We start from the raw sequence: 27,932 nt of genomic DNA on the forward strand, positions 1-27,932 counted from the left end.
TGTTACCTAAGGAGTCACAGGTTTCCCTTTGTGAAATGGGCATTGTAATTGTTGGTGTCTTTCAACCTGAACTGTAAGGTTCTCAAGGCTGTCCTGTCTGGGCTTGGGCACACCTAGCCTATCTTTATCACTTCCCTGGCTCAGGCCGATGCTATTGTCAACATTCTCATGTTAGAATCCCATCACTGGTAAATGTTTGTAACAGTGAAATTGTACTGAAGTTCCACTCTGGCTTTGTCAGGATCAAGTTTTGTATATTATTAGCTAATAACAATAGTAAAGCTCATTAAGTACTTAGTGCATGCCAGGGACTATGGGAAGTTCTTTAAATAGATTGTCTAATTTAATATTCATGATTAACTTATGACACAGGAAGAATTATTATTTCCACTTTTAGGTGATAAAACTAAGGTTAAAAACTTTCTGAGCTCACAGGGCGGGCGGTCGAGTTGGAACCAGATTTCAAACGGAGCTCTGACTGACTCTGGAGTCCATGAACTTCACCGTATGTATCTACCATTCAGAGTTGAGACTCTTAACCAAAGGATAAGTGGACTTTCAGGAGAGTCCAAGTACCTAGAGCACAGATATTTTCATGGTCATGAGCATATATGCATTTTTCAGGTGAAAGGGTTGCTTTTACCAGAATCTCACAGAAACCAGCAAAGGCTGAGAGTCACCCACGGCAGTGCACCTGAGCTGGAGGATGCATTCTGGGACGCAACAGGAGGGGTGTGGCTTTTTATTTATTTTTTTTTATCAAAGCATAATTTTCGTTCCCATTTCACTGAGCATGTGTTCTATTAACCAGATATGACACTTTCGATGTGAAGTCAGTGCTTTCCTAACTTAATTGTTTCTTTATGGTGGCCATTCAAAGGTAAAGCAGGAAATTCTCCTTCCTAGAGTGAGGTTTGACATTTACTCGGCTGCCTTCCTTCTGAACGAAGACACAGGCGGCGGTAGGCCGGGTGAGCCTCCTCGGTTAGGCGATGACGTACGTTGTGCCCAGAAGAAGAGTTCTCTGGGTTGGGAGAAAAGAACGTGGCGGTGAGTATCATCTCCCAGGTGTTCTGATTCTCCAGGGTTCACACTCTGGGAGCTGCTCTGGGTCACATAAAAGCTGGAATTTTTTTTTTTCCCCCAATGTACTTGAAAAATAAAGTTTCAAAGCAAAACGGCATCTTTTTGTCCATGCCACCAATGCCTATCTTCTTGAAAGTAGGACATCTTCTCCAGTCACCCCATGTCACACAAGAACACCACTGTGGAGATGCCCCAGCAGACTGGCTTTTCATCTTGTTCTTAGCACTGAGTTTTTTAGCGCTGGGTTGCCGCCCATATATTCCCTATCACAATCTTAGTGGGAAAGTTAATCAGACTTCAAATGCAGAGTGTTTTCAATAAGGAAATGTAGTCCTTTGGATTCTTTTGTTAATAAGAATTTCTGAGAAGAAAAGCTTCCCAATGTGGTTTGAATGTTCCCTCTCATGAGGGGTTTCTGCTGTGCGGATGGCAGGCCTCTGGGTCACTTTCCTTGGAGGTGGTGTGGTAATAGTAATAGCTAGCATGTACTGACTCCTCCGTACGTGTCAGACACTGTGCTAAGCCATTACATACCTTGTGGATGTTTATCCTCACAGCCACTCTCTGAAAGTAGGCGTCTGATGACTCCAGTGACTGCTTCACATTTTACAGGTGAAGTCAACTTGTCCAAGGTCACGTACATAGAAAGGGGCAGAAATGTTATCCTGCTGTTGACAACTGTGCTATTCTGGAATCGCAGACCTGTCATATTTTTCTCTGGCTGCTAAGCTGTCCTCGCCATCAATGCTTGGCCACCTCTAGGAACATGTGTTCCAGGCTGATGATATAAATTCATTCATTTGGCCAAGTGACTCCTAAAATCATTCAGATGTAAGTGGTACTTTTGCCTTTTTAAATTCTTGCCTCATGATTATAAAAAAAACAACAACATGGTCTCAAATCAAGAAAATTCTTGGCCCTGACCGGTTGGCTCAGTGGTAGAGCGTCGGCCTGGCGTGCAGGAGTCCCAGGTTCAATTCCTGGCCAGGGCACACAGGAGAAATGCCCATCTGCTTCTCCACCCCTCCCCCTCTCCTTCCTCTCTGTCTCTCTCTTCCCCTCCTGCAGCCAGGGCTCCATTGGAGCAAAGGTGGCCCGGGTGCTGGGGGTGGCGCTATGGCCTCTGCCTCAGGCGCTAGAATGGCTCTGGTTGCAACAGAGCAAAGCCCCAGATGGGCAGAGCATCGTCCCCTGGTGGATCCCGGTTGGGCGCATGTGGGAGTCTGTCTGACTGCCTCCCCGTTTCCAACTTCAGAAAAATAAAAAAATAAAAAAAAATTCTTTCTTACCTTTTAGATGGGAGGGGATGTAAAGCACTGTTTCTATTCTGACTTGGTAAAGGAGAACTACCTGGAAGTCTCTGTATTAAATTAGGCCACAGAGTTATGAATTCAGTTGGCTCTTCTCTCTTCATCGTTGGTTTTCTTCCATTCCTTTTTTTAAATGTTACATGTTTTTTAAATTTTATTTATATTTTATTGATTTCGGAGAGAGAGAGGAAAGGAGAGAGACAGACAGAAACATCGATCTGTTCCTGAATGTGCCCTTACCGGGATCAAACCCGTGACGCCTGCATTTCAGGATGATGCTCTAACCAACTGAGCCATCTGGCCAGGGCTGGTTTTCTTTCCCTGTGACACTTCATCCAGCAAGAGAAATATTTTCTTCAATGGCTCAAACTTCTTACTAATTTCCTTAACCGTTCAACTTATTAATTCCTTACTAAGTGCCAAGAGAAGGGACATGGTGACTTTTGCATTAGCTTTACATTAATTTTTGCAGTGAAAGAGGCAAAATCTAGTGGACATTTATGCTGTCAATGGCTATTTTACAATCCTGAGTTAGAAAAACCTACAGAAAACCATGAACATAAGACATAATATTTGGTTTATGGCAGGTTCCTGGCAATGTGAACATGATAGGAATGAAAAGAGCAAGAAAGAGGAAGGTACTGGATGGAGAGAGAGAGGCAGGGATTGTGCAGACACACCTATTTCTGCAACTGTATAAGGTTATCCATAGGCTTTATTTATCCATCAATTTATTTATTCACTCATTCATTCAACAGGTATTCACTGAACACCTATTAGGTACACAGCACTGCTGATGAGGTTTGGAGGAGACAAAAATGACCTAAACACAGGCTCTGCCTCTAAGTTGAATTCTATCCAGTAAAAGAGGTCAGACTTGTATCTACATATTTAATACAAGGTGATCTATGCTAAAAAACAGGAATAAACAAAATGATAAGGAAATAAAGGGGTGGGGTAAGTTTCACCTCCAATTGAATAACCAAGAGGGTTCAGAAAGTAGGTGACGTGTAACCCAGTAGCAAGAAGTCTGATTAGTATTATTAAGGATAAAGATTAGAAAAAATGGCATTCCTTTTGGGAGAACCAGCGTGACAGGGTATCAACAGAGCAAACGTCAGGCATGTGGATGGTTTGGTTTGGCTGTAACTCAGATTTTGGAGAAAGATAAGCTATGTGCCAGATGGAGCTGGTAGGTACTCCACCCTTTCCTGTTTTACAGGGAGCTAGAAAGCTGGGAACTACATTTCCCAGACTCCCTTGCCAGCTGGCTTTCTCTTAAGTCCTGCCAAGGAGATTGGAAAGCAAGAAGAAGAGGGAAGCTATTGTTCTTCTGGTTCAGGCAGGTTACTGTGGACTACAGGAGTGCTGGCAATGGTTTCTACAGCATTTGAAGGAGGAAGATCCTGACTTCTTAATTAGCAGCAGTGCCAGGGGTTTCCCCAGCAGAAGCAGGACAGCTCAGCAACAGCTGATTTCTATATTTCCTGACTGGTCTCACTGAATACAGACCACAGGTTTGGAAAGATAGGGTGTATGCAAGACCAGTAGCCGCGGCCACCATCAAAGCTGCCTGGCCCATGTAGGTTCGCATTTAATCCGGACAGATCATAAAGAAACTGTGGAGTCAAAAACTGGTGGTCCATTTTCCTTTATTCTAGACCAGGGGTCAGGAAAATTTTTGGCTGAGGGAGCCATGAACACCACATATTTTAAAATGTAATTCTGTGAGAGCCATACAACGACCTGTGTACATTAGGCATTATCCAATAAAAATTTAGTGTTGTGCTGGAGGACAGCTGTGATTGGCTCCAGCCACCCACAACCATGAACATGAGCGGTAGGAAATGAATGGATTATAATACATGAGAAAGTTTTATATTTTTAATGTTATTTTTTTATTAAAGATTTGTCTGCAAGCCAGATGCAGCCATCAAAAGAGCCACATCTGGCTTGCGAGCCATAGGTTCTCGACCCCTATTCTCGACTCACTCTTGGTAATCAAGTGAAAACACACAATTGAAAAACACTTCCCTTTCCATTCAGGGCTCCCAAAGCCACTAACTCATCCAAATTTTTCTAGAATTGAAGGCTTCTACCTCACCAGTCTTATTCACCTCTGTTCCCCATGTCCTTCTCCTGCACAAACTGGCTCCTCCTTCACCATTCTGCCATTTTGGCTGCCTCCTCCACATGGCCTCCCTGCCCTGCTACAGCATGGGCTCTTCCTCTCTACAACAATGTGGTCACTCTCTCTAAAATGGCCTCCTAGCTCGTCCTTTTAAAACTTTTGGCATGAAAGTCCCTCCCCTAACACACATTAGCATAACCAAGCCCCTTCCCAAGCAAGAAGGGCAATTAGCTGTATCATGTGAGAGCATCAGCACATGAGAGCAGCGGCCATCTTTAGCAGTGTGAGCAAATAATAACTTATCTGCCCGACAGTGTACTAAAACTATAGAGGGATTTGAATGCTAACACGTGTCATGGCTTTACTTAACATGCGTGGATTATGTTTGTGCATATGAAATACTTGTTTGGATAAACTGCTTGAAAAATCAATCACATTGGTTTCGTTATATAAAATAGTGATAATAGTAACACACTGCTTCACTTCACAGTGTGCCTGGCACATGCTAAGCCAGATAACACGTGGCTTTAGTGTATTTCATATATTTACTGAGGACTTGCTTTATTCCTTTCCCATTAAGCCTCTTGGCTTCCTTCTTTGTCCACTGATGTGCTGATGGACAAAGGCTGTCCTTTCTTCCCCTGACCACTACCCCACTGTTTCTAAAATGTTCTCTTTCTTCAGTGTTGCTAGATGTAGGTCGATGCATCAACATTTTGTAGACAGCTCATTTGCCATGTGACAGCCTCATCCCCATGGCTTGCACAAGGATAACCCTGTTATAAGATCGTTCAACGCGAGAGCCAAGAGAAACTCGAGAACAGGCCTCTGATGGAAACACAGAGGCTAGCTGAAAGGTCAGGCTGCAGGACACAGCACATCTCCCTCTCTCTGGGAGGGCTTATGGAGGGGAGGACAGAAGTAAGAACACACATTCTCACCTATATATTTTCAAAAGGAAAGAAGTACTTTAAATATAACTTGCTCACATATCAGTCCTCAAGAAGAACATCAGCAAATCACAAGGTAAATAGGGAGCTCAGTGCTAGATTATAGACCAAACAGCCATGAGCACATCTCTTAGCAGGCTTCAGGTTGCATCCACCTGTTCCATCACCACAGTCAGTTTAAGGACTTTAGACCCATTCTGACCATCAGCTTCCCCAGAAAGCACCCGAGAAGCCTGTTTATAAAGCTTCAAGACTGCAAGTCATTTGTTTAGAAGAACCCCTGGCTACCTGTACCTCCTCCAATAAAGGCTGCATCGTTCATCTGTGGCAGATTTGAGAACTAGTCACTAACTGGTGTTCTGGGTGATGGGCAAGTGGAAAAATGAATAAGCTCTCAAAAACATATTGACTCACTCTTAGTTCAAGAAAAGAGGCCTGATATTTTGACCCACAGTGTGGGCTGATATCTCACCATATATTTCTGAAATTCCATTTATAGTTGGACCATCATGACTGAGTGAGCATATCTATGATAAACACAGGATTAAGAAAAGGAATTAAAACCTAGCAATTTTTGCTCTGGCCGGGTAGCTCAGTTGGTTAAAGTATCATCCCGATATGCCAAGGTTGTAGGTTTGATTCTGGGTCAGGGCACACACAAGAATCAAACAATGAATCCATAAATACGTGGAAAAACAAATCAGTGTTTTTCTTTCCCTTCTTCTTGACCTAAAATCAATAATAATAATAATAACAATGATAAAAAAAACACCAGGAATTTTCCAGTAGTAAAGATGGAAATCTAAGACAGAGGCACTTTATCCTAATAGCCTTGAACATATGTTTAAAAGGCCAAGTTCTCTGAACAAATCCCAGGGGCACTTTCTGAAATTTACTATGCGGGGTTAAGGTCTTACTCTTTCCTGCATCAGCCCCAAAGTGATCACTTTTCTCTTTTTCCCTCCTTTCTCATAAACTAATAAAAGTTCTACAAATCCCTTATGTAGACAGAATCTTTAGCAGATATGGCAAATGAGACCTATATTTTTTATATAGCACTTGGACAAATAACTTCCAGTTTGTAGACATCTGTTAGAATCTAACTTTATTTAAAAGCGGTTTCATCCCAGCTCAAAACAGGCATTAATAAATAGTAGACTACATCCTTGAGATCATTGTTAAAATGGCTTTGTTTAATGAATAAAACAGACTTCTAGATTAACTTCTGATGATGTCTTATAGGTATTTTCAGAGTATGTCACGATGTCTTTTTTCCTCACTTATTCTTTTTTTTTTTTTTTTTTTTGTATTTTTTTCTGAAGTTGGAAACAGGGAGACAATCAGACTCCCGCATGCGCCCGACTGGGATCCACCCGGTATGCCCACCAGGGGGCGATGCTCTGCCCATCTGGGGTGTCGCTCTGCTGCAACCAGAGCCATTCTAGTGCCTGAGGCAGAGGCCACAGAGCCATCCTCAGCGCCCGGGCCAACTTTGCTCCAATGGAGCCTTGGCTGCGGGAGGGGAAGAGAGAGACAGAGAGGAAGGAGAGGGGGAGGGGTGGAGAAGCAGATGGGCGCTTCTCCTGTGTGCCCTGGCCAGGAATCAAACCCAGGATTCCTGCATGCCAGGCCGATGCTCTACCACTGAGCCAACCAGCCAGGGCCTCCTCACTTATTCTTAATATGTTGTGTGAGCTTTGTACATGTGGCCCATCTAGATTCTGGATTTTGGAATCTTTTAAGGACTGTGCTGCTGCTATTTGTCATGACTCCTGATGTTCACGATGAGTGCCCTCTCCCCTTGAACTCACAGCTGGCCTAAATATGTGTCCTGGAGAGAGCCCCTGCCTTGACCCCTCTGTTGGCAGCATGCTGTATTGATCATTTTGCCTATACTTCTCAGTAGCACACAACCCATGAACATTTGAAACCTGTAATTCTGAAGAATCTGCAGGCACGAGCAGAACCCGTGTCCCAAACAGGAGGTGCTCTGTTGCTGCATAGGTCTTATCATGCAGTCATCAACGTTTATTTTTTCCTGCTTGCAAATATTTTATATTGCTTTGCCACAGAACAATAGCTGCCCACACTATTTCTAAAGTCTCCTGTAATGTGGGCTGCATTGTCAATAATGACAGATATGGCATTGAGTGGTTAAAAATCCATAAATCCCCTAATTACATGGAACCCCACTGCTCATCTCATGCTGAGCTGCATCTCCACAGACACCAAGGGAGCATCTTCAATTCCCAGGAATCCTGGGGAGAACAGACACCCTCATCCTGGGGATCAGCAAGTCAGGCAGAAAGCAGCGAGTATCCTGCGAACTTCACCTTTGCAGTTGCAGAGCCGTTCGTTTTTTTCCCACTCCCCCTAAGAGAAAGACTCCCGGGCAGGGGCAGGGAGTGAGGGCAGAGGAAAAGCTGGGTGGGATTTCTGGGACTGTTTGAACATATTTCCTTTAAAACTCTGTAACTCCAGCCACAGGGGTGAGTACCTTTTCTGCTTTGTGGCCGTGTTTTTAGACGTTGGGTTTCTCTGAGAAGGGGAGGCACTTGCAGGCACAAGAAAATCCTGGACCTAGAGAGTGAGGGTATCACACGCGCAGACCTGCACCAGGATAAAGGCAAATTCTCAGTGACACGCCTCAGAGGAGGACAGCGTGGGACTCTCAGAGATTAGTGATATATCATGTGCCAATTAAGTCCTAGTTCTGTGTTCCATAAGTGCAATTACTCATCAAGATAGAAAAAGAATAACAAAGATAGAGTTCCTACCATTATTACCTCCTTTCAAGTATTTAGCTTCCTGAAGATATTATCCACACTGTCTTTGGAGGAAAAGAAAATGCTGCCTAGCTGTGCCCCACTAATTAATTCTAAGTAATTCGTAGATCTTAGCTGCTGTGAATCCAAAGGAACTATAAAATATAACCTTGTGGCCTTATCTTTGTTGTTGTTGTTCAGCACTTAATTCTCTGACACTAAGACCATTTTCCTAAGTGAAATAACATATCTGAAATAACCAAATACAATTCTTCCCAAGTTCATCTTTTGCTCTGCTGGATCAAGGACGGAACTTTAGTATCTCCGCCTGTTAAAGAGTTTTCTCTAGGAGTAGCGCCTGCTGTCACCAGTTGACAATGCTGGAGTCCCTGCTCATGCTGACAATGAGGGTGGATGCCTGAACCACAACATGCAGGCCAGGCACACAGAGGTCCACCTGCAAAGGAGCAATGATTGTAACAGTAAAGAGTCAGTGCCTTCTATCCTAGCAACGTGTGTGCCTGTATGCGCAGGGAACCTGGCTTGATCCTCACCTGGGTGTCCCGGTGCGTGCTTCACGGGAAGCCCCCAGAGTGAGGAGGAGGGGCGGTCTCCCTCCCATACTGGCATTCTCAGACTCATCACATCCAGTTCAGTGGGACCTGACAGATCACCATCAGAGCTGTGTCTTGTATGGAGCTGGGGAGGAGAGTTTGCCGAAATCACTTAAGCACTACATACTTTCTTTTCTCTAGAAATGTCCCTGCAAATTCTTTATTTCCCAAAAGGGAGGAAGGAAGTGCAGTGAAGATCATGCTATAAGAAGATAATGAGTTAGAAAATACTCTGAATGTTCATATGTTCCCTAGTGGATTTTCTAGGTGGGGCTGTGGGACTCCATTGCTGTGAACTTGGAGGTTTATATCAATGGGCACTTCCAAAATTATTGCTCCCAACTGTCCCCTCAGGTGAAACTTACCAACACCAAAAGCACATCAAGACTTAGCAAGTCTGAATTTATTATTTTCTCAACAGATCATCTGTCTGGATGAACACCCTCTAAGATTATCTGGTAGGGTGGTTGTCTTTGGAATACAACCGAGAGAGAGCCATGTGGAAGAAGACATAATTGTGACTTTCTAGGAATGGACACTAATGGGCATTTGACTGATTGATGGCTGGCCTAGTGATGACGCTCATACCTGAGAGGCTTCTCTGTGAATGGTGCTGTAAGAACGGTCATTACTTTCTATGAGATCATGGTAATAAAGGCTGCAGTTTGTATCAGTAGCACTCCAATGGTCAGTTAATGAAAAAGATAAACAACGACAAGCAAGCGTGTGGTTCTGGCTCAGGAAGTAAAGGGACTGTGATCATCGGAGACAAGCCAGGTCCTGTCGATTTTCATGCCCAGAGACAAATGGTTTAGGCTACAACCTAAAGCTTCCAGGCTTTGGGATCTGTTTGAGAAAGGTGCTGTGCAGACATTTTTATATCAAGATGTTCCGTTGCGCCAAATAGGCACTTGGAATGTGCCTGTCCAACGTGTGTTCCCACAGGAACAGATGTGCACAGTGGGAACAGAGGTAACATTTATGATTGATTGAGTGCCGGGCCCTGAGTCAGCAGCAGTATCAGCTTTGATACATTTCACCGTGAGGTGGATTTTATCTGGAGAATTTTAAAGATGAGGAAACTGAGGCCTCAGGAGGTTAAATGAGCATGGCTACTAATTCAGTGACCAGCCGGGATTGAAGCCCAGATCCGTCCAATGTCCAAGTTATTGGGTTTCCCCAAGCCTGTATTCTCTCTCTGTAGGGTCATCTTGATTCATTCTGGGTTCACGTTAAGAATACTACTACTGGCCCTGGCCGGTTGGCTCAGCGGTAGAGCGTCGGCCTAGCGTGCGGAGGACCCGGGTTCGATTCCCGGCCAGGGCACATAGGAGAAGCGCCCATTTGCTTCTCCACCCCTCCGCCGCGCTTTCCTCTCTGTCTCTCTCTTCCCCTCCCGCAGCCAAGGCTCCATTGGAGCAAAGATGGCCCGGGCGCTGGGGATGGCTCTGTGGCCTCTGCCCCAGGCGCTAGAGTGGCTCTGGTCGCAACATGGCGACGCCCAGGATGGGCAGAGCATCGCCCCCTGGTGGGCAGAGCGTCGCCCCATGGTGGGCGTGCCGGGTGGATCCCGGTCGGGCGCATGCGGGAGTCTGTCTGACTGTCTCTCCCTGTTTCCAGCTTCAGAAAAACGTAAAAAAAAAAAAAAAAAAAAAAAAGAATACTACTACTACCAAGGGTATAGAACAAAAATCACGAGCTTCACCTAAGCTGCTCCGGTTTCTGGGCATTTGGTTTTATAAGGTTTCCAGGGTGTCCATGGAAAGTGACGCATGGTCAGGTGTGCGGGTCTTTCTCCATCACATCTCCCTTTGCTGCTGTGTCCGCTGCTCCGTCCCTCTCCACTGCTCTTCATCCCGGCTTCTGCTGTGCAGTCCAGTTTCAATAGTGATAAATAATAAATCATCAATCCATTTCTACAAGGCATTAATCTCCCGCCTTCCTCATGATGGAGGAACAGCTTAGCATCTGTGTTCCTGTCACGGGGGAAAGGGTCACAGTGTCATCCCATAGGAACCGGCTCTAGGGAGGCTGGTCTGCTGGGGCCTTGGAAGAATTTATATACACATGCATATATATTATTTTCATTAGCAGACAAAATGCAAATACATATTGTGATATAGTCTTTTCCATTTCTAACTGGTGCTATTGTTTGGTTTCCTTTAAAATTAGGCCTAGTCAATTCATTCGGCTAATGTTTACTGAGTCTGACCGGATGCCATAAACTGAGCTGAGTTTTGGAGCATGAAGGTGAACAGCCGGAGTCCAAATTCTGTAAGGACCTATAAGCTTAGAGGAGTGACAGAGGCTTTCTCAAGGAATCCTAACAGAGATGACTGTTTGAACGGAGATAACTGGAGGAGGAACACCAGGTCCCGCTTGGAGTAGCAGAGAAGTCGTCTCAGAGAACACAGCAGAAGGATCTGTGCAGCTGAGCAGGAGGGGGCAGGTGGAAGGGTCAGGGACACTGTATCTGGAACCACTAGTGACTTGGAAATGCTTCTGTATGAACGGCCAGGTGGGAACGGTGGAAAGTTGGAGAGAGATGCAGAGGCCAAATGCTTACAGATCTGTTGAGATTAGCCAGCTTGAGAGAGGTGATCAAGATGTTTTAAGCAAAACAGTGAACGAAGATCAGATTTCCACAGATGATTATCGAGGAAGCAGGACCAGGACAGACCAGGAATGATAAGGCTAGAAACAGGGGGAGTCAGATAATAGCCTTGGCAAAAGTCCAGGTAGGAGATGATAAGGTCTTGAAGGATAGCAGCGGCAGGGGGAAACGGCACAGGAAGAGAGATCGAAAGGAAGAATGAACATGGCGTGGTGATTGTTTTCCTATGGAGAGCAACAGAGTGGAAAGAATATAGGATAATCACACATTATTGCCTTGAGCACTGGGAAGAAATTTCATTGCAAAAACTGAAGTCACTAACTTATAACATAAGTCTATACACTAGTGTGTTGCAAATACAACACAAATGTAGCATACAATAAGAAAAAAAAACAACTCTTGAAAGACTGGTTCCATACATAGTGTCTGAAGTCAGGTATGCCACACAAGGCCATAACTTTCACTAGGAGAAAAAGCACATTTTGGGGGTAGTGTGTGAGATGATAATACAAAATGTATGTTGAATTTTGGATTAATTTTTTAATAGTAAGTCAACTGACCCTTTTTTATTCTTTTATTTTTAAATTTAATTTTTTCAATCAAATTTAAAAAAATTTTTTTTTTAATTTCACACCAAGAACACAGTTTAACAAGACAAATAGTACTTTATCTTTGATTTTCTTTTTTAACCATTCTATGGGAATTTTAATCCTGCTGTATATATACTTTTTAATTTTCAAGAGCTCTTTCTCATTCTCTGAAAATTCCTTGCATCGGTTTCTTTCCCATGGATGCAATATTATCTCCTATCTCCAAGGGTACAAAGGATGGTTTATAGAATTCTATGCTCTGAATTATCTTAGTGTTCCTGAAATTTTATTCATTATCTTTGCTCTTTTAGATTTAATGGTTTCTTGCAACTGTCTAGCCATCCTTGCCTTCCAGTCATATTCACAAACGAGGCACTGTGATTAAGTGAGCCTGGATGGGGCTTGCCAGTGGGGGAAACGGACCTCAGCATGGGCCCAAGGCAACTGGCAGGTGGCTCAGGATGGGGAGGGAGCCTGGGAGGCCTAAATGCTCTACAGAGTCTCTCACCGGACCTTCCTTTGAGCATCACTCTATACCGCAGCCTTCCCGGGGACCTGGGGCTCTGTATCCTGAGGATCTCCAGAGCTCTGAGGGTAAAACCACCTGTTTCTTATTGACTTCACCCTTAGGAAGCACTTAAGAGGCCAGCTTCCTGCATTTAAGAACATTTCCACTCACTTGTCATTGAAAATATGTTGACATATTGTCTTGTATTCTTTTCTCTATTCTTACGTTCCTTGAAGGTTTATACCTTTTTATAAGGTTGGTGGAACTTGGTTGGGTAGCAGAGATGAACCTACAGGTTCAATTGACCATCTGCAGCCAGAAATCTTCAGCTGATTCTAGATGATTCATTGACCAAGATGACCAATGCTGATGCCTTTGAGTCTTAAATCACCTTGTAGGGCCCTGTTTTAATTCCCTGTTCCACTCTGTACTCTTAATTTTGAACAGGTGAGCTTCTCAGGGGCCTGGTTTCTTTGCAGGGCAGGGACCCAGTTTAATGATGTGATCCAGTATTGGAGAGACAACTGAGCCACGGTAGAAAATTCAGGTATCTCCTCTGCTTCAGTTTTCCCTTTGGGGATAAATATTACTACAGTATTTGTTTCTATTGTACAAGAATGCTGTGCAGCCAGAGCAAGATATTTGGGGTGAATTATGCTTTGAGGTCCTATGAAGAACAATCAACTAATGAATTCAGGATATTTCTTTTGGCTAGTAGAAGTGGCTCATTTGACAACTGAAGAAATGAAAGTGCAGAGAGGGTAAGTGACTTGCCCAAGGGCACACCAGCTAATTGGAAGCCAAATAGGGACTAAAGGCCAAATTTTTTGCCTCTGGCTAGTGGTGTTTCCAGTAATGTTCTGGTGGTTTTACTATTTTTTTCCCCCTCTGAGACATTGAATTTCATTTCTGAAATACTTTCACTTACAAAACCCTGAGAGTCTGAATTTTTGCAGCCAATTCTTATGTCATCCAGAAGGCATTTTTAGCTGTTTCTGCTGTCTCGATCTCTGAAGAAAGGAAGTGCCCCTGATCTGCTTTAGAACCGGGATGCAAAGAGAAACCTTCTCTTTTTTACACTGACAAGGTGTGGACCTGCCAACTGTGATTCTTGCCATTAGCGGCCACCTCCTTGCTGAGATCCACATTCAGTCAACGTGTCTGGTAAAATGCAGATCTGCCCCACCGCCCTTGCCCCGGCTCACTTTGATAACAGCTGCCTAACCACGACATTTGGTACAAGCAAGACAGCATTGGGAGGAATTCATCCAACTGGAGGTGGTGCCACCACAGAACACAGAACACGACAATCTCCCAGAAATAGGTGAATTTAATCCACTGACTGAGCTACATCGTTTTTTAGAGAGACAAGTTTCTTCCAAGAAGTTGGTATGTGTCATGCCTAAGCTGAGTGTTCCAAGTGGCAATATATGTGCGGTCTAAATGGATTAACTCCCTTCCGGGCTGTTAGTGAATTTGTGGGTCCTCAGCAGTCCCTGTCAGAGGCACCAGACGCACAAGACAGGAGAGGCCTGGGAGTCCGGCCCTGTGTGGGCTTTCTTGGATGGCCATGTGTTTTTAATCCAGAAGGAATGTTACTATGGACAACCCAGCAGCTTGTTGATTGGACAGCAGCCATCTGGGTCACTTGATGATCAGGGCATGTGCTTACTGCAAAGATCTTTGCTCCTCCGAACAGCTGTCCATCTGTGGAAGCTGTCATTTGAGCTTGTGAGCCAGAGGGCTCAGAAACAAGGAGGTGATGTTGCTTCAGGGACCTGGCACATTAGGAGACACACAGCTGATTGTGGGGAGCAGTCCTGCAACCTGCAAGTGCTGTGTTCTGTATGGGAATCGTCCGCCGCGGCTTAGCTATTTCCTGAGAGGGGGGATGAGAAGTTGGGGTCTACAATCTTCAAGCATTGACTGATTCTGTTGTCTGACGCAACAGATTCTGCTCACATCAAAGCCGTCTCCCTAACAGGGCTTATGTGACTTTTATGAGCACTGAGGGAGACCTTTCTCATTGCAGGATCCAGCCAGCATATTACCCACAGTCACGAGTAGCTATTTGGCCATTTCAGGCTTTGGTGCGTGTTAGAAAAGCAGGCGTGGCTGCTCACACTTGCCCTCCCTTGTAGATGTGTTTATTTCTGGAAGCACCAGTGTATTTTACAGTCACATAAAACCTTGAAATTGCTGCTTAGCAAACGTAGCAAAGTGTAGCTGCACATTGGAAACAGAAATATGATCTTCACACCAACCTCCCCCCTCCTCTCCCCGTTGTCTCGAGTCGGAGGTTCAAAATGGAGTTTCCTGGAAAAGTCCTGAAGACACACTCTTTCTGTTTAGACTGTGGTCAGAGCAAGCCGAAGGGCATTTAAAACTTGGATAGAGAGGATCTGAATGTTTCACGAATTTATCCCTAAACAATAAACACAGAACTTTAAAAATGTGAGAGCGAATGTCATTTCTGGCCTAATTTTCAGAGGATGTGTCGTTAGCAATGAAGAATCCCCAGAGGTTTACAACTGAGCTCCTCAAATAAACCAAAGTAGTTCCTTCCAGAGACTCCAGGCAGTGTCTGAATAAACTCTTTGGAAGTCTTTTCAAAATCAGTGTGAATCGTGTGTCCCTGGAGAACCCCCAGAGATCGGGTGATGGCAGCTAATGACTTTTTTTTTTTCCTGAAGATGACTTTTTTTTTCTTTCCAGGCTGGCGTTTCAGCTGTGCTGAGACAATTATTTTTGTCTCGCAAGTGTGTTTTGAAGAGCATGAACATTTTCCCCCCTAAAAAGGCAACTGTATTTCTAGGTTCTTCACAAAGGGACCGTAGCTTGGTAGCCGTATCCACTAAGGTGTGTCCTCTGGTGAAGATCATTAAGACGTTCAGGAGCTCACTCTTTTGCACACTCATGGATGCTTCCTGCCTCTGTTTCTACTGAGGGATGTGGATGGCAAAGAAAGCACGGCAGTGTCTCGACCTCCCGCCCGCTGCTCCCTGCCCATGGCCCGCGGTACAAGGGACAGAAAGGGGGACCAGTCCCGCCATTCTGGACCCTATCCACCAGTCTGAGATAATAAAAAAAAAGAGAGAGGGAGAGGGAGCTGGGCAAATTGGCAAAGAGACGGTCTATGGAGAGGGTGTTTTCATGCCGAATCCATTCCTCTGGCCAAACCAGTGGGGAAGGACTCCGTCCCATGCCCACACCTAGTGCGGGAACCCTGGGGGATTCAGAACTGTGTGCCCTGTAGGTGGGACTCAGGGTGACCTGGCCCGGCCTCAGCAAAGCTAATGCAGGTGGACTGTGGGCTCAGGTCTCCTTCTGCCTGGCATTCGGAGAGAGTAGGTGAAGGCCTGGGGGGGGGGGGGTCAGGGGTGAGCCAGAGAATGGCTGCTATACTAGACAGGCTGTCAGGGTAGGTGATGTGTGAGTGTCCCAGGGCTGGCCATGGGGACAGCGAGTGGGACTGGGCTCCACGCGGTCCTATCCTAAAGGACATCTCGGAGGTTCAGCAGACAGAAGCTGCAGACTGGCTGTATGCCTGGGGGCTGCAAGGCCTCATGAAGAAGCCTCAGAAGCCAGTCTGCCCCGAGTCACCACCAAAACTCTGACAGGGGAGAGGGAGGGAGAGGGGGAAGACTCCGCAGAAAAAAATTTCTTTGTGTGTGAGTCCTGAAGGGATTCTTAGGACTTTTAGTGACTTTAAAATGAGCAGAAAATTCTTGCTGGAGTTTTCATCCAGGGGCTGGGAGCGTCATAGCCACCAGCACAGTTGTGGCAGGCTGTGCAGCAAACACAAAGAAGCCTTGTGACTGTGTCACCAATGATATCAGCTCAGCATATTTGATGCACTGTGCGTCTGGCCAGGATCAGGGTGGATAGGAAGTTAGCAAAGGAAGTTTCTGAGAGGAACTGCAAGACCACATTTCACTCCAACCGGTGGAGGCTTAGCCGTGATCCCTGAGTCCTGCTTCCTGCTGCAGAACTGGAAGACCAGCTGCGTTTCGGGTGGTCACCATGATGCCCTGTGCTCCCCAGCATGTACTGGGGCAGACTGGAGACACCTTGATTCCCACCGGCTCCCAGCTCCCCCGCCCTCCCAGGTGAGGTGAAGGAATGGCCAATGCGGAGTGATCTAGAGGTGTTGCTAATGGGTGTGTAGCAATTCAATACAGGAAATAGATGGTGGTGTCAACACTGTCCTCGAGAAACAAAGGGAAGGTTTCTGGCCCTGGCCCTCCCAACAGCGTGGAACGACAAGGAATGTTTTGGGAAGAGGTGGTAGGCTTCTCCTTGTGTCTTTCTCTAGCTCCTCTCTGGGGTCTCCAAACACCCAGAGCTGTTTGTTCAGCTGTGTTTTTCTTCGATTCTGAGGAACGTTTTCTCCCGCTGAAGCAAAGCCCGCAACTGCAGCCCAGGCATGGGGAATCGGAAGCAAAGTTCACCGCTGGTGCAGCCGGGCCAGCAAACAAGGGCTGGGAGGGACGTCTCTCTGGCCCTTAGCCCTTCGCACCAGTGACCCCTAGCACTCACTAAGGGGGACGCACTGCCATGTGAGGTTATAAAAGGCGGAATGCCAGAAACAGGAAAGATGCACATAAAGAATGTCTTGCTCTCAAACGTCAGACCTGCAAAAAGTTTGGATTTCTTCTGCCATATGAATGCTTTTCTTTCTTTCTTTTTTCTTTTCCTGGGAGCTGAAGCTGATCCTGTGAGGCCGGATTTTCCCATCTTCACTCTAAAGGCAATCTGCCTCACACCCCTCCCCTCCCCCTCCCCCTGAGGGCTGAGATGACTTTTTCATGCATTTGAGAGCCACATGCCAAAAGTCTTTGCCAGTAAAGGAAGAACAGAGGTAGGGATGAATGAGCATTCAGGTAGGCACTACACACATCTCTGCTCTTTCTGAGGTGGGGGGAAATGGAGGAAAAGAACAAATAAATAAAATAGGAAGGGAGTGAACAACTGTGTGTGTTTCCACCCCTACTTCACCTTCGAGCATGGAGTGGTTTAATCTGGGACTCTGGAGCCCGGGGTGCCCCTGACATCCAACTCTGTCGGTCACCAGCATGTGACCGTGGGCCAGATACTTTCATCTCTCTGTGTCTCCATTTCTGCTTCAACAACATGAGGATAAAAATAATATTTACTTCACAGAGTTGTTGTGAGCTAACATACAGAGGGTGCCTGGTGTATCGCTGGTGTTACATATTTGTGAGTTGCTGTTATTCCCTCATTTTCTAGTAATTGATTGGGTCTGTAGAGATGTGAGCTGGGAAGAGATAATGCCAAGAAAAGTTAGGTCCAACCACCAGTGTGCTACTTATTTGTGATTTGTAGCAATACTATATCCCAATTACATTTATATTTCCAGCCACGTTGTCGGTCAAATAAGTTTGTAAATATGATATATATGTTTGCTTGCTTATAGTTTGCATTGGGTGTGGGGGACAGGCTGTAAGCAGGCAGGGTCCTTATAGCCTAAGGTTTAGTTTTAAGACTAAGCCTTTCCCACCCTTTTATTACTAAGATCTAGCTTTTCCCCACACCCTTGACTGTTGCATGATGTGGGGTGGTGCACTCTCATGAGGAATCCCATTTATGCTTCAGATAAGTGACTTTGTATCAGAGACTTCCTTGTTTGTATACTGGATTAAAGGTTTTGATTTCTATACTACTATAAAATTGGGGCAGAGGAGCCCATGCTGGAGGAGAGCAGAGAAAGACCACGTGGAGGAGGCTAGGAGAAGCAGCCAAGATGGCGGAGTGCTGGAGGAGAAGCCAGTTTGTGCAGAATTTGTGCAGAGAGAAGGAGATGGGGAACAGAGGTGAATAAGGCTGGTGAGGTAGAAACCTTTGATTCTAGGAAACTTGGATAAGTCAGTGGCTTTGGGAGCCCTGAATGGAAAGGGAAGTGTTTTCCCACTGTGTGTATTTCTTGCCCGCCGGGTGCAAGCTAGGATTAAAGGTAATGGCCCACCAGTTCTTGGCTCTGTTGTTTCATTACCATCTGTCCAAATCAAATTCGAACCTGCACGGGCCAGGTGGCTGTGATGGTAGCCACGGCTACTGGCTTTACACACTTTTTTTTTAAAGATAGCATTAGAGGCTTGGTTACAACAATGTTGATGAGAGCTTGAATTTTTTTTCTCTTTTTTATTCATGCATCTGTGATTGTTCACTTATTGATTATTTATTTCAATTAGGGCACAAGGCAATTTACAAACCTGTGGAGAGCAGAGAATTTTCCCCTTAAGAAATCTACAATCATTCGGTAAATGGTATAAACCATTAACGTCTAATCAGAATGATGATGTCCGGACTACTCTGTTAAATCCTCATAAAGTAAACAAATCACTAATAAATGGCCTAGAAAAAGAAATTCAGTTCCTATATTATAACACTGGCCTTTCTAGCAATACATATATAATATATGCCATCAGTCTTCAGACTGTAGATGTGGTCATATGCCTCTTTTTGTCTTTATCAATACTTCTCTTTGAAATTACCTGGCATCTTTCCTTCTCTTGTGAACAGAAGCTCCTGGTTTCAAGCTGGGATCGGATCTTTTCACCTCAGATCAGTCAATAAACATCTATGGAGTGCTTGCAAGGACCAAAACACTCAAAGTCAAAATAGTTTATGTTTTATAAATTACATGGATACCAACCGTAATTTTCAGTTTCATTTTTGGATGTATTTAACCTATAAACTATGCCTTTTCATGTGTCATTGGGGTTTTCCTAAGATGTATGAAGTATGTAGTCACTTTTCAAAATAATAACTGTAACAAAGGACAACTTCTCTCCTGAATATTAAAGAAACATTTTACTGCGAGGAAAATAGCGCGTTTCTGACTTGGTTCTTCCCATGGGCTCCGAGAAGGCTCACACCTTCAAGGTTTTTGAACTGTTAGCAAAATTTTCTCAGGCCTTCCAATATACTTCACACAAGCCACTAATGCTGATATACCGATGGTAACTAAAGATGTCAATAACTGAAATCTCATGGGACAATCTCCGACTCTGAAAAGAGAACTTATTCTTTGACCTGAACCAGCCACTTCCTTCTCTGGGCCACAACTTTCCCATGGTAAAAATTAGAAGTTCATCATGGTGAAAATTAAACAGCCTTCGAGGTCTTTCCCCCCCTTAAATGACTAGGGTTCTCAATGCGCGTCCTCCCGCGTGGAGCCACGAGCCCCACGTGGCTTTCCTGCACTTGAAACGTGGCCAGCGTACCAGAGATGTGCTTTGAGTGTCCAGCTCACCGGATTTTGAACTAGTACATAAAAATGCAAACCATTCTGGCTACATTGGGTTAAAATATTGTTAACATGAACTTCCCCCATGATTTTTGTGTGGCTACAGGAAATCTAAAGCGGCTTTCGTGGCCTGCATTATTAATATTGGACAACACCACTCTGAACCTTCAAAACCAAAGGATCACAACCTACCTTTAAGGACTGTTAACGTTTAACCATTAGTGTTTCAATATTGTGGTCCTTATGCCTCTACAAGTCCAGTGAAAACACCGATCTACCCTAAACAATAAGCTTTGCATGGGCAGACATTTATCACCAAGTTCCTTTAGGAGCTGCGTCCTGCCGAGGTCCTGTGAAAGTCCGACGGTTACAAGACTCAGCGGTCAGCCCCTGCGGCTCTGCCTCGACAGGATCATAACAGATGACCAGGAAACGCACCAAAACGTTAAGAATGATTATTTCTGGGAAATGGGGTCCTATGTGATTTTTGAATTTTTTAAATTCTCTTCTTCCTCTTTCAATATTTAATAATGAGGACCATTACGTTTCTTTATTAGAAAAATGCATATCTTTACATTTCAACATGAATGATGATAACTCGTGTAAACATCACAAATACGCAAAAGAGAGACCAACTTAAAAGAAAATATCCCGGAATGCTTTAATCTGCTATGCTGTATTTCCAAATATTCTGTAGTGAATTGGTTATTTCTACCAAGGGATAAAATACACCTTATTTAACAATTGCAACATCCACCCCCAGTTTTAACCTTCAACCTCTGTTAAATAGCAGGCGGGTTTTTTTAGAACTCCTGAAGTAATCTTTACTGTATTAGGCTGAGGAGTAAAACTTTAGGGGTTTTTTTTTTGCTTCAATCTTTTTTTTTTTTTTTTTTTTAGAGACAGAGAGAGAGTGTCAGAGAGGGATAGACAGGGAGAGACAGACAGGAAAGGAGAGAGATGAGAAGCATCAATCCTTAGTTTTTTGTTGCAACACCTTAGTTGTTCATTGATTGCTTTCTCATATGTGCCTTGACCGTGGCCCTTCAGCAGAGTGAGTAACCCCTTGCTCGAGCCAGTGACCTTGGGTCCAAGCTGCTGAGCTTTGCTCAAACCAGATGAGCCTGTGCTCAAGCTGGCAACCTCGGGGTCTCAAACCTGGGTCCTCTGCATCCCAGTCCGATGCTCTATCCACTGTGCCACTGCCTGGTCAGGCTTTTTGCTTCAATCTTGATGCTAATAACACCTACTTTAATATTTTTATTACTAACATCAAACAGGACAGTATGGAGTTCGTGTCTATGTGAGAGACGGGGAAGGGACCCAAAGGTATTTTAATGTGTCATATACAAGGGGTTAGGTTGTACTGGGAAAATTCCCATCTAAATGGTGCTGCTAACATCTGAGTCCTGCAACTACAGAGCCCCCCCCTGCATGCAGTCCAGACCAGCGCGCGCGCGCGCACACACACGCGCACACACACACACACACACACACACACACACACACACACACACACACGAGTGAGGGGGTTGGGCTCCATCCCAGTTCCACTGAGCATCCCCTTCCTGTTTTTCTCACCTGCCCTCCATTCTTGAGGCCACACCCACTGCCCCACCGGCTTCAGGTGCCCTAGGGTACGTGCAGAGCCAGGTGTGCAGAGCCAGGTGTGCTATCTGCCCTGCTGGATCTGGAAAGAGCTGGGCCTCTAAAAACTTATTGAGTACAACTGCTTAACCTGAAAAAAAATTTTTTTGTCTTCCTGAGGTAATGGGTCTTTCTTCAACTCCCACAAGGCAACAGCCCTTTGGACTATAGCACGATTCACGCACAGAACTTACTGTTGGTAGAAAAGATGACTTCTCCCTCCTGGGGGGTGGAGTCTGTGTCCTGGACCACCTGCAAGGCTCCCACAGTCCGAACAGCAGGGTCCAAGGTGACTGAACTTTCGTTTACGGTAGTGTCGCTTGCGCCTGTGATCTGGTTGGTGGGTGGACCTCCCAGCGATCCCTCGAAGTCGGTGGGCAGGTCGTCCATGCAGTCGGCGTTGGGCTGATGGGAGCAGAAAAGGATCTATTCTTAGAGTGTGCCATCAAGTCAGAGGTGAGGTGTCTATGGCCTAAATATTTTGTCTGGATGGAAAACCAAGTTCTTCATTGCTTTCTTCCTGAACCATTTTGTGTAATAAAATTTCTACATAGAGTTCTATAATGAACATAAAAACATCTTCCAATTTTTCCTTTCCAAAAGTTTCATTTAGATCTAGATACAAGGTTTTAATTCCAAGAGTAGCAATTTTCATATATTAATATAATTACTTAGGGGCAATAACATGATATTTATTTATAATGCCAGCCTTCCTTACAGGGAGTGTTAATTTCTCCTTTAAGAAGTAGCTGGCAGCCTGATAATGACCCCCAAAGACCCATGCATTATTTGCAAATATACTGATGATACTAGAGGGGGATAGAACTTGATATTGTGAATTGTTCAGCAAGGATAAACACACACACACACACACACACACACACACACACACACACACACACATGCGCGCGCGCAAACACAGAATGGGTGAGGCTATATTCGTTGTTGTTAAATATAAGCCAAAAACTAGCCACAGAAAAAAGTCCTATTTACTTAATATGCAATTGATCAGACATTTATCAAATCTTCTAAACGAAAACCTTAGAATCATAACATAGGGTGAGACGGCTGAGTGTAACTACCCACTCCCTGCAGGCCTCTTTCCCCCCCAATATCCTCTTGAACAACAAAGAAATGAGAGCTCTCTGCTTTGCAAGGTGGCTTACGTTGCTCAGTTTCATTAGACTATTTACTATGGGGCAACATAGCAAGTTTAACTCTTTGGCCTCAGTTCTGCAGTTTGAAGTGATTTTGAATATATTTATAATATCCTCCATAAGCAGCTTTCTAAAATGACTTGCAGTTGTTATACCTCTATACATAATAAAAGGTAGTGTTGGAGAGATATGGGCTTGAGAAATATTGAGAATAGCTATTAATTAATTATTTTTCCTCCAAACATCAACACTGCCTTGAGTGATACAATAAAATGGTTTTGCACTCCCAGTGGATAAAGAATAGGGTAGGCTGGGTTCAGTGAGAAGTCTCGGTTACTGATTATGACATTGGATATTATGTTGTGTTAAAAGTTCATTAAAAGAGAAAACCCGCAGCTCGTGGTCCCTTTGGGAGCACAAAGCAAGATTGTCGACATGCTGGACTCCTGTCCTAGTTGTCCGTTGTCCTGAGCACCACACCTGCGGTGACTGTGTTTGCAGCAGTCAGCTGGAAATCTCCATCACCCCACAAAACCTTCAAATTCAGTTAGTTCCCTTTTTTTTGTATTCTCTTTTCTTTTTGCTTCTTCACCTCTACTGGAAATGAGTCAGTACACTGAAACTCAAGTTGTTGCAAGTCAATTCACTCAATGGCCGAGCCACCAAATTCACTGCTTGTGACATTGCACAGGAGCAGTTATGGTACAAACATTCCTCATTCCATTACTGGGCTCCTCCTCTCCCTACAGTGTCCGCCTAATATATCCCAGTGCCTGCTTTCTCACCAGACCACTCTTTTCTTTTTAAAACAAATAAACAAACAAAAACACAGGTGTGATTCTTCTTTTCCCCCAAAGAATGAATTGCCATGTTAGAATGGCAAGACTGGCACGCTGCAGCCTCGCCCAGCCTACTCTCTGGCTCACCTGCAGCCCTTGGAAACACACCAAACACCACACAGTCCCTGTCTCAGAGCTTTCACTCATGCTGCCCCTCTACTCAAGGTGACATCCGTCCCAACCATCCTGCTCCCCTTCCCCACCCCAAGGTCTCAAACAAGCCCTCCTGGTGAACTTCTAATCACCCTTCATTTCACAGTCCAAGTGTCACCTTTTCTAAGCCATGCCCCCTCCCGGGTAGCCGTCTGAGGTGCTGTGACACCTCATTCATACTTCTCCCACGTTGTTATGGTCATGGCTCACTGTGTTTGTCTCCCTCTACTAGTCTGCAGTTTTTTAATTTCCTGTTTTATTAAGATATAATCGACATGTAATATTTATTGCATTAGTTTAAGGTGTACAACGTAATGATTATACAACATATGTATATGTTACCAAATGATCACCACAATCAGTTCAGTCAACATCTAGCACCTCACAGTTACATTTTTTTCCCCATGGGATGAGAATGTTGAAGAGCTACTGTCTTGGCAACTTTCCAATATACCACATAGTACTGTCAACTAGAGTCACCATACTGTGCATTATGTCCCCAGAACTTATTTATCTCATCATTGGATGTTTGTACCTTTTCACCATCTTCTCACCTTTGCCCACTCCCCCCCCCCTGCCTCTGCCAACCACCTTTCTGTTCTCTGTTTCTATGAGTTCAGTTTTTTAGATGTCACGTATAAGTGGGACACAAGCTTCTGAAAGTAACTCAACGGCATTATATTGCTCTTGAATTCCAAGACTTCACATAGTGCCTGAAAATTATTAAATGGTTAGTAACTATTGATTTGAAATTTTTATCTGAGTCTCAGTTTATTGCTCTGAGAACTTGGGAACATGAGAATCTACCCTAGATTAAGGAAGGGTTTGAGAAAACACTTCAAACACTGACAAGTTCTGGGCAAAGGTAAGGTATGCAAGAAGGGCAGCAGAACACGCCGCTGCGAAATGTGTTATGTTGGCATAAAGGTCATTTTGAGCTGAAACAACTGGGAAATCTATAAAGAAAGGTTGTTTATCCTCCCCCATGTGCCTAAAAGCAGGACATAAATTTATGAAGGTGTGCTCCTCTCTGAACCAAGGAGAGAAGAACATTCTTATCACCAATGACTGGGAATCGACTCTGAAATGGGTCTGTACAAACAGATCTTACCAATGTGGCCTTGTCCACCATTAATTTCTCCCATATATTTACTTCTTCACAATTTGCTGTTTTAGAAACTCAGAGCCCTTTTCCTTTGGATTGTTACTTCTCTAAAAGTTTATTGCTTTTTTATTTTTTCCCCAAAGATGCAATATAAGCTCAAGTGCTCACCACCCCTTTGAGTTACTCATCTCTAAGTGTTCCCCTGTACTGTATATGTGCAATGCATGTGTTGCTAAATTTTGGATTGATTTTCTCTTGTATTGAGTCTAATGTACAGGTCCCAAAATGGAGAAGGAGAAAGGGTGAAGGAGAAATCACTTTTTCCCCTTCCTTATACTATGCAAAGATGCTTCTAAGCAAAACCCATTATGTGGGGCATCAGGGATGAAAAGGTTTCCCAATGCGAATAGCGTGCGGGCTGTTCTTTCAGCCATAAGAATCTGAGTGCAACTATGTAAGTGATAACAACTGCCACGTTTTTCAAAATCTTGTGTTTGCCTGTTGATATTGTTCCTTTATTTCTTTTCTTTCTTTAAAAATATTTTTATTCATTTTGATGCAGGGTGTTTGCCTTTACTTTGTGGACTAGTAGCAACAGGACTGTATCTTTAACCGAGAAAGGAGAGGAAAGAGCAGAGAATAAGCTCTGCGAGACAGTGTCAGCAGGCATAAGTAATCAGGCTTTCCGGTTCAAATAGTCATCCCGTCATAGCTGGATAACAGTGATGGGGGAACGTGTTTGTTGGGATATAAAAACACCCAGTTTATATGGTACCTCACAGATGTGGTCATGGAAACCTGTGTTCTGCCATTGGAGAAAGACACACCTGATTGGATAGAAAGGAGGGTAAAGCACTGTATTGTAGACAAAGAGATGAAAAGACTTCCGACAATACAGGAACCCCCTGCCCCCCTCACCTTTCAGTTCAGCATGTTATTTCTCCTAGAAAACGATACTGAGGAAAGATACCCATCGGAACAGGAATTCTGTGGGCCCTGAGCTTGCTTTCATTCTTTAGTTCCTTTTAGAGAGGAACCCACTTACACAATGAAAATGTTTCCAACTCTTAGCTTTCAGCTTACTTTTATTTGCCTTATAGCATGGCAGCCACAAGGATACTCAGCTAAAAACAACAACAACAAAAACAAACAAACAAACACAAAAAACCCTTGCCACTCTCTAGTGGGTCAGGATTACAGCCAAGCTGTTGATGAGTGGATGTTGTTCAAAGAGAGGATCAGGGTGAAATTCATAAATGTGATTCTGTGACTGGCAGCCTTCAGACTCGGATGGGCTACAATGTCACAGACATTTATTGAGCGCTTAGCACATGTAAGGGGCACAGAGATGAAGGACCGACAGGTACCAATTATCAAGAGAAAGTAACAGGGTCTTTTCAGCCTTCCTTGACTAAGAAAAAATGGAGTATAGAAGCTTAGGAAGGTTGTAACACAATTCTCTAAGCTGCATAAAGAAGATTTGGGTTAGCTGCAGGAAGTGTTTTCTAGTTGGGAGGGCTATGAGCTTGTCCAGTGACATGGAAAGTTCTGAGAATAGAGTACAAACCTCATCTCCTTGGTAGAATTTAGGCATGGTGCTACCCTACTCCATGATGGAGGCTGCCGTGGAAACAACATCCAAAATTCCTCCCAGATCCCTACTTCAGTATAGTCCACCAGATGAAAACAGGAACTCACGGAGGGGAGCCCCAGGCCTCGGTGCTTCGTGGGAAGTAGCACAACCCAGGTGCCTCCGCACAGAGCATGTTCTATTCTCCGGGGTGTGCTGGGATGCGTGTCACGTTCCTGTTCGGCTAGCCTTTAAGAATCTTTGACAAAATCCAAAAGGGGTGCTAGTGATGGTTATTTTTCAAGTGTGCTCAGTATAATCCTATCCAGAGTTGATTAGGTATAAACCCAGGCCAGAAGGCCCAACCGCTAAAGGTCACAAAATTACTTTTAGGAATAAGCCAAATGGCCACCAATAATTCTATTTTTAAAACAATTAATAGCTGTAGTCTCAACTCATTTAAAGGTAGCTTATGGAGAAGTCACATCTCCCCAGGGAGACTCTGGATCAAAAGCTACGTAGTACACAATTTGCTTTCATTGTCCTGATCAAGAAGCATTAGAATAGACCCTTAGGAGCTCTGAAAATATCCTGAGCAATAAAAACTAGGTCAAGTGACATATTCTCAAGATTTCAGAGACCAAAGACACGCAGACATACATGAAAGCGCGCGCACACACACATGCCCCCCTTCCTTGTAAGAATCAGTCACAGCCAGGAATGTAAAAAGGGTAAACATTTGAGTGCATTTTCTAAGTCAGCAGAATCTGGTAGAGATGTTGGGATTTTACTGATGATAGTTCATGTTCTCAGTAATTGATTTTCACCTCAAATGCATTATGCATTTACAACTCTGGCCTGAAAACTTTATCCATTGCCTTTCAAAATCTAGCTCAAAGCCAAAGTCACACAAGTTGGTTTGTATCTGGTGTATCAGCCGTGACAGTCGGCATTCGGCTGGTTTAGGGGCAGCTGGTCCAGGGGAGAAAATTCCGCCAGTGCCTGACATCATGATGCTTCAGGTGTGCCCTCTCGGAAGGAAGGCACTCCGATAGTCCTAGAATAGCCCTTTGGCACTAAGGAAACCCTTTGATATCTGATCCGATCCTTCCCCCTTCAGTGACATCCTGGGACTATTAACGTTCTCTTTATTCTCTGCCATCAGTGTAGTGAGGAGTGACAACAGGGAGGTTGCAGCCCAGTGTGGGGAGCAGGAGGAGCTGGTTCCTGCTTCCTGCCTGTCTAGTTTCTTTTAGAAGGTGGGCGCCTGTGTTTTTCTGACATCTCTCTAAGCAGCCCTCAGATTGGGAGGCCCAGCCCGTTTCCTGCCCTCACACGGTATCTGATGTCACCAGCTCTGGAAACCTTGCCCTGGACTGCCAGGCTGGCCAGCTGGTGGGATTCTCTTTGCACTGGCGGAGAGATCTGGGCTTAAGAAACATGTAACAGAGGCCCTGGCTGGATGGTCACACCAGAATTAAGTGGTTCTGGTGTGGGTTTCCTGCTCCCTCCAGGTCTACGCAGAGATCTGAGCTCAGCAGAGGTTCTGGGCCGGGTTCCCAGCAGCTGTCTTCCCCTCCCCGGGTTGGGAAGAGCTTGTTTCCTCTGGAAGCTAAGTGGCTG

At 44.6% G+C, this 27,932-nt stretch overlaps 1 protein-coding gene across 2 annotated transcripts in view; it reads right to left on the reverse strand.

The window, feature by feature from the left end:
* The window catches only part of RNF150 (ring finger protein 150), a 192,587-nt gene that overhangs the window by 14,217 nt on the left and 150,438 nt on the right, over nucleotides 1–27,932 (reverse strand). For both annotated transcript variants that reach the window (XM_066385554.1, XM_066385544.1), the window contains one exon: nucleotides 21,680–21,890. In XM_066385554.1, the coding sequence (XP_066241651.1) occupies nucleotides 21,680–21,890 (211 nt within the window). The remainder of the gene's footprint in view (nucleotides 1–21,679; nucleotides 21,891–27,932) is intronic.

This window comes from Saccopteryx leptura, chromosome 1 (assembly GCF_036850995.1).
Source record: "Saccopteryx leptura isolate mSacLep1 chromosome 1, mSacLep1_pri_phased_curated, whole genome shotgun sequence".
Taxonomy (NCBI): domain Eukaryota; kingdom Metazoa; phylum Chordata; class Mammalia; order Chiroptera; family Emballonuridae; genus Saccopteryx; species Saccopteryx leptura.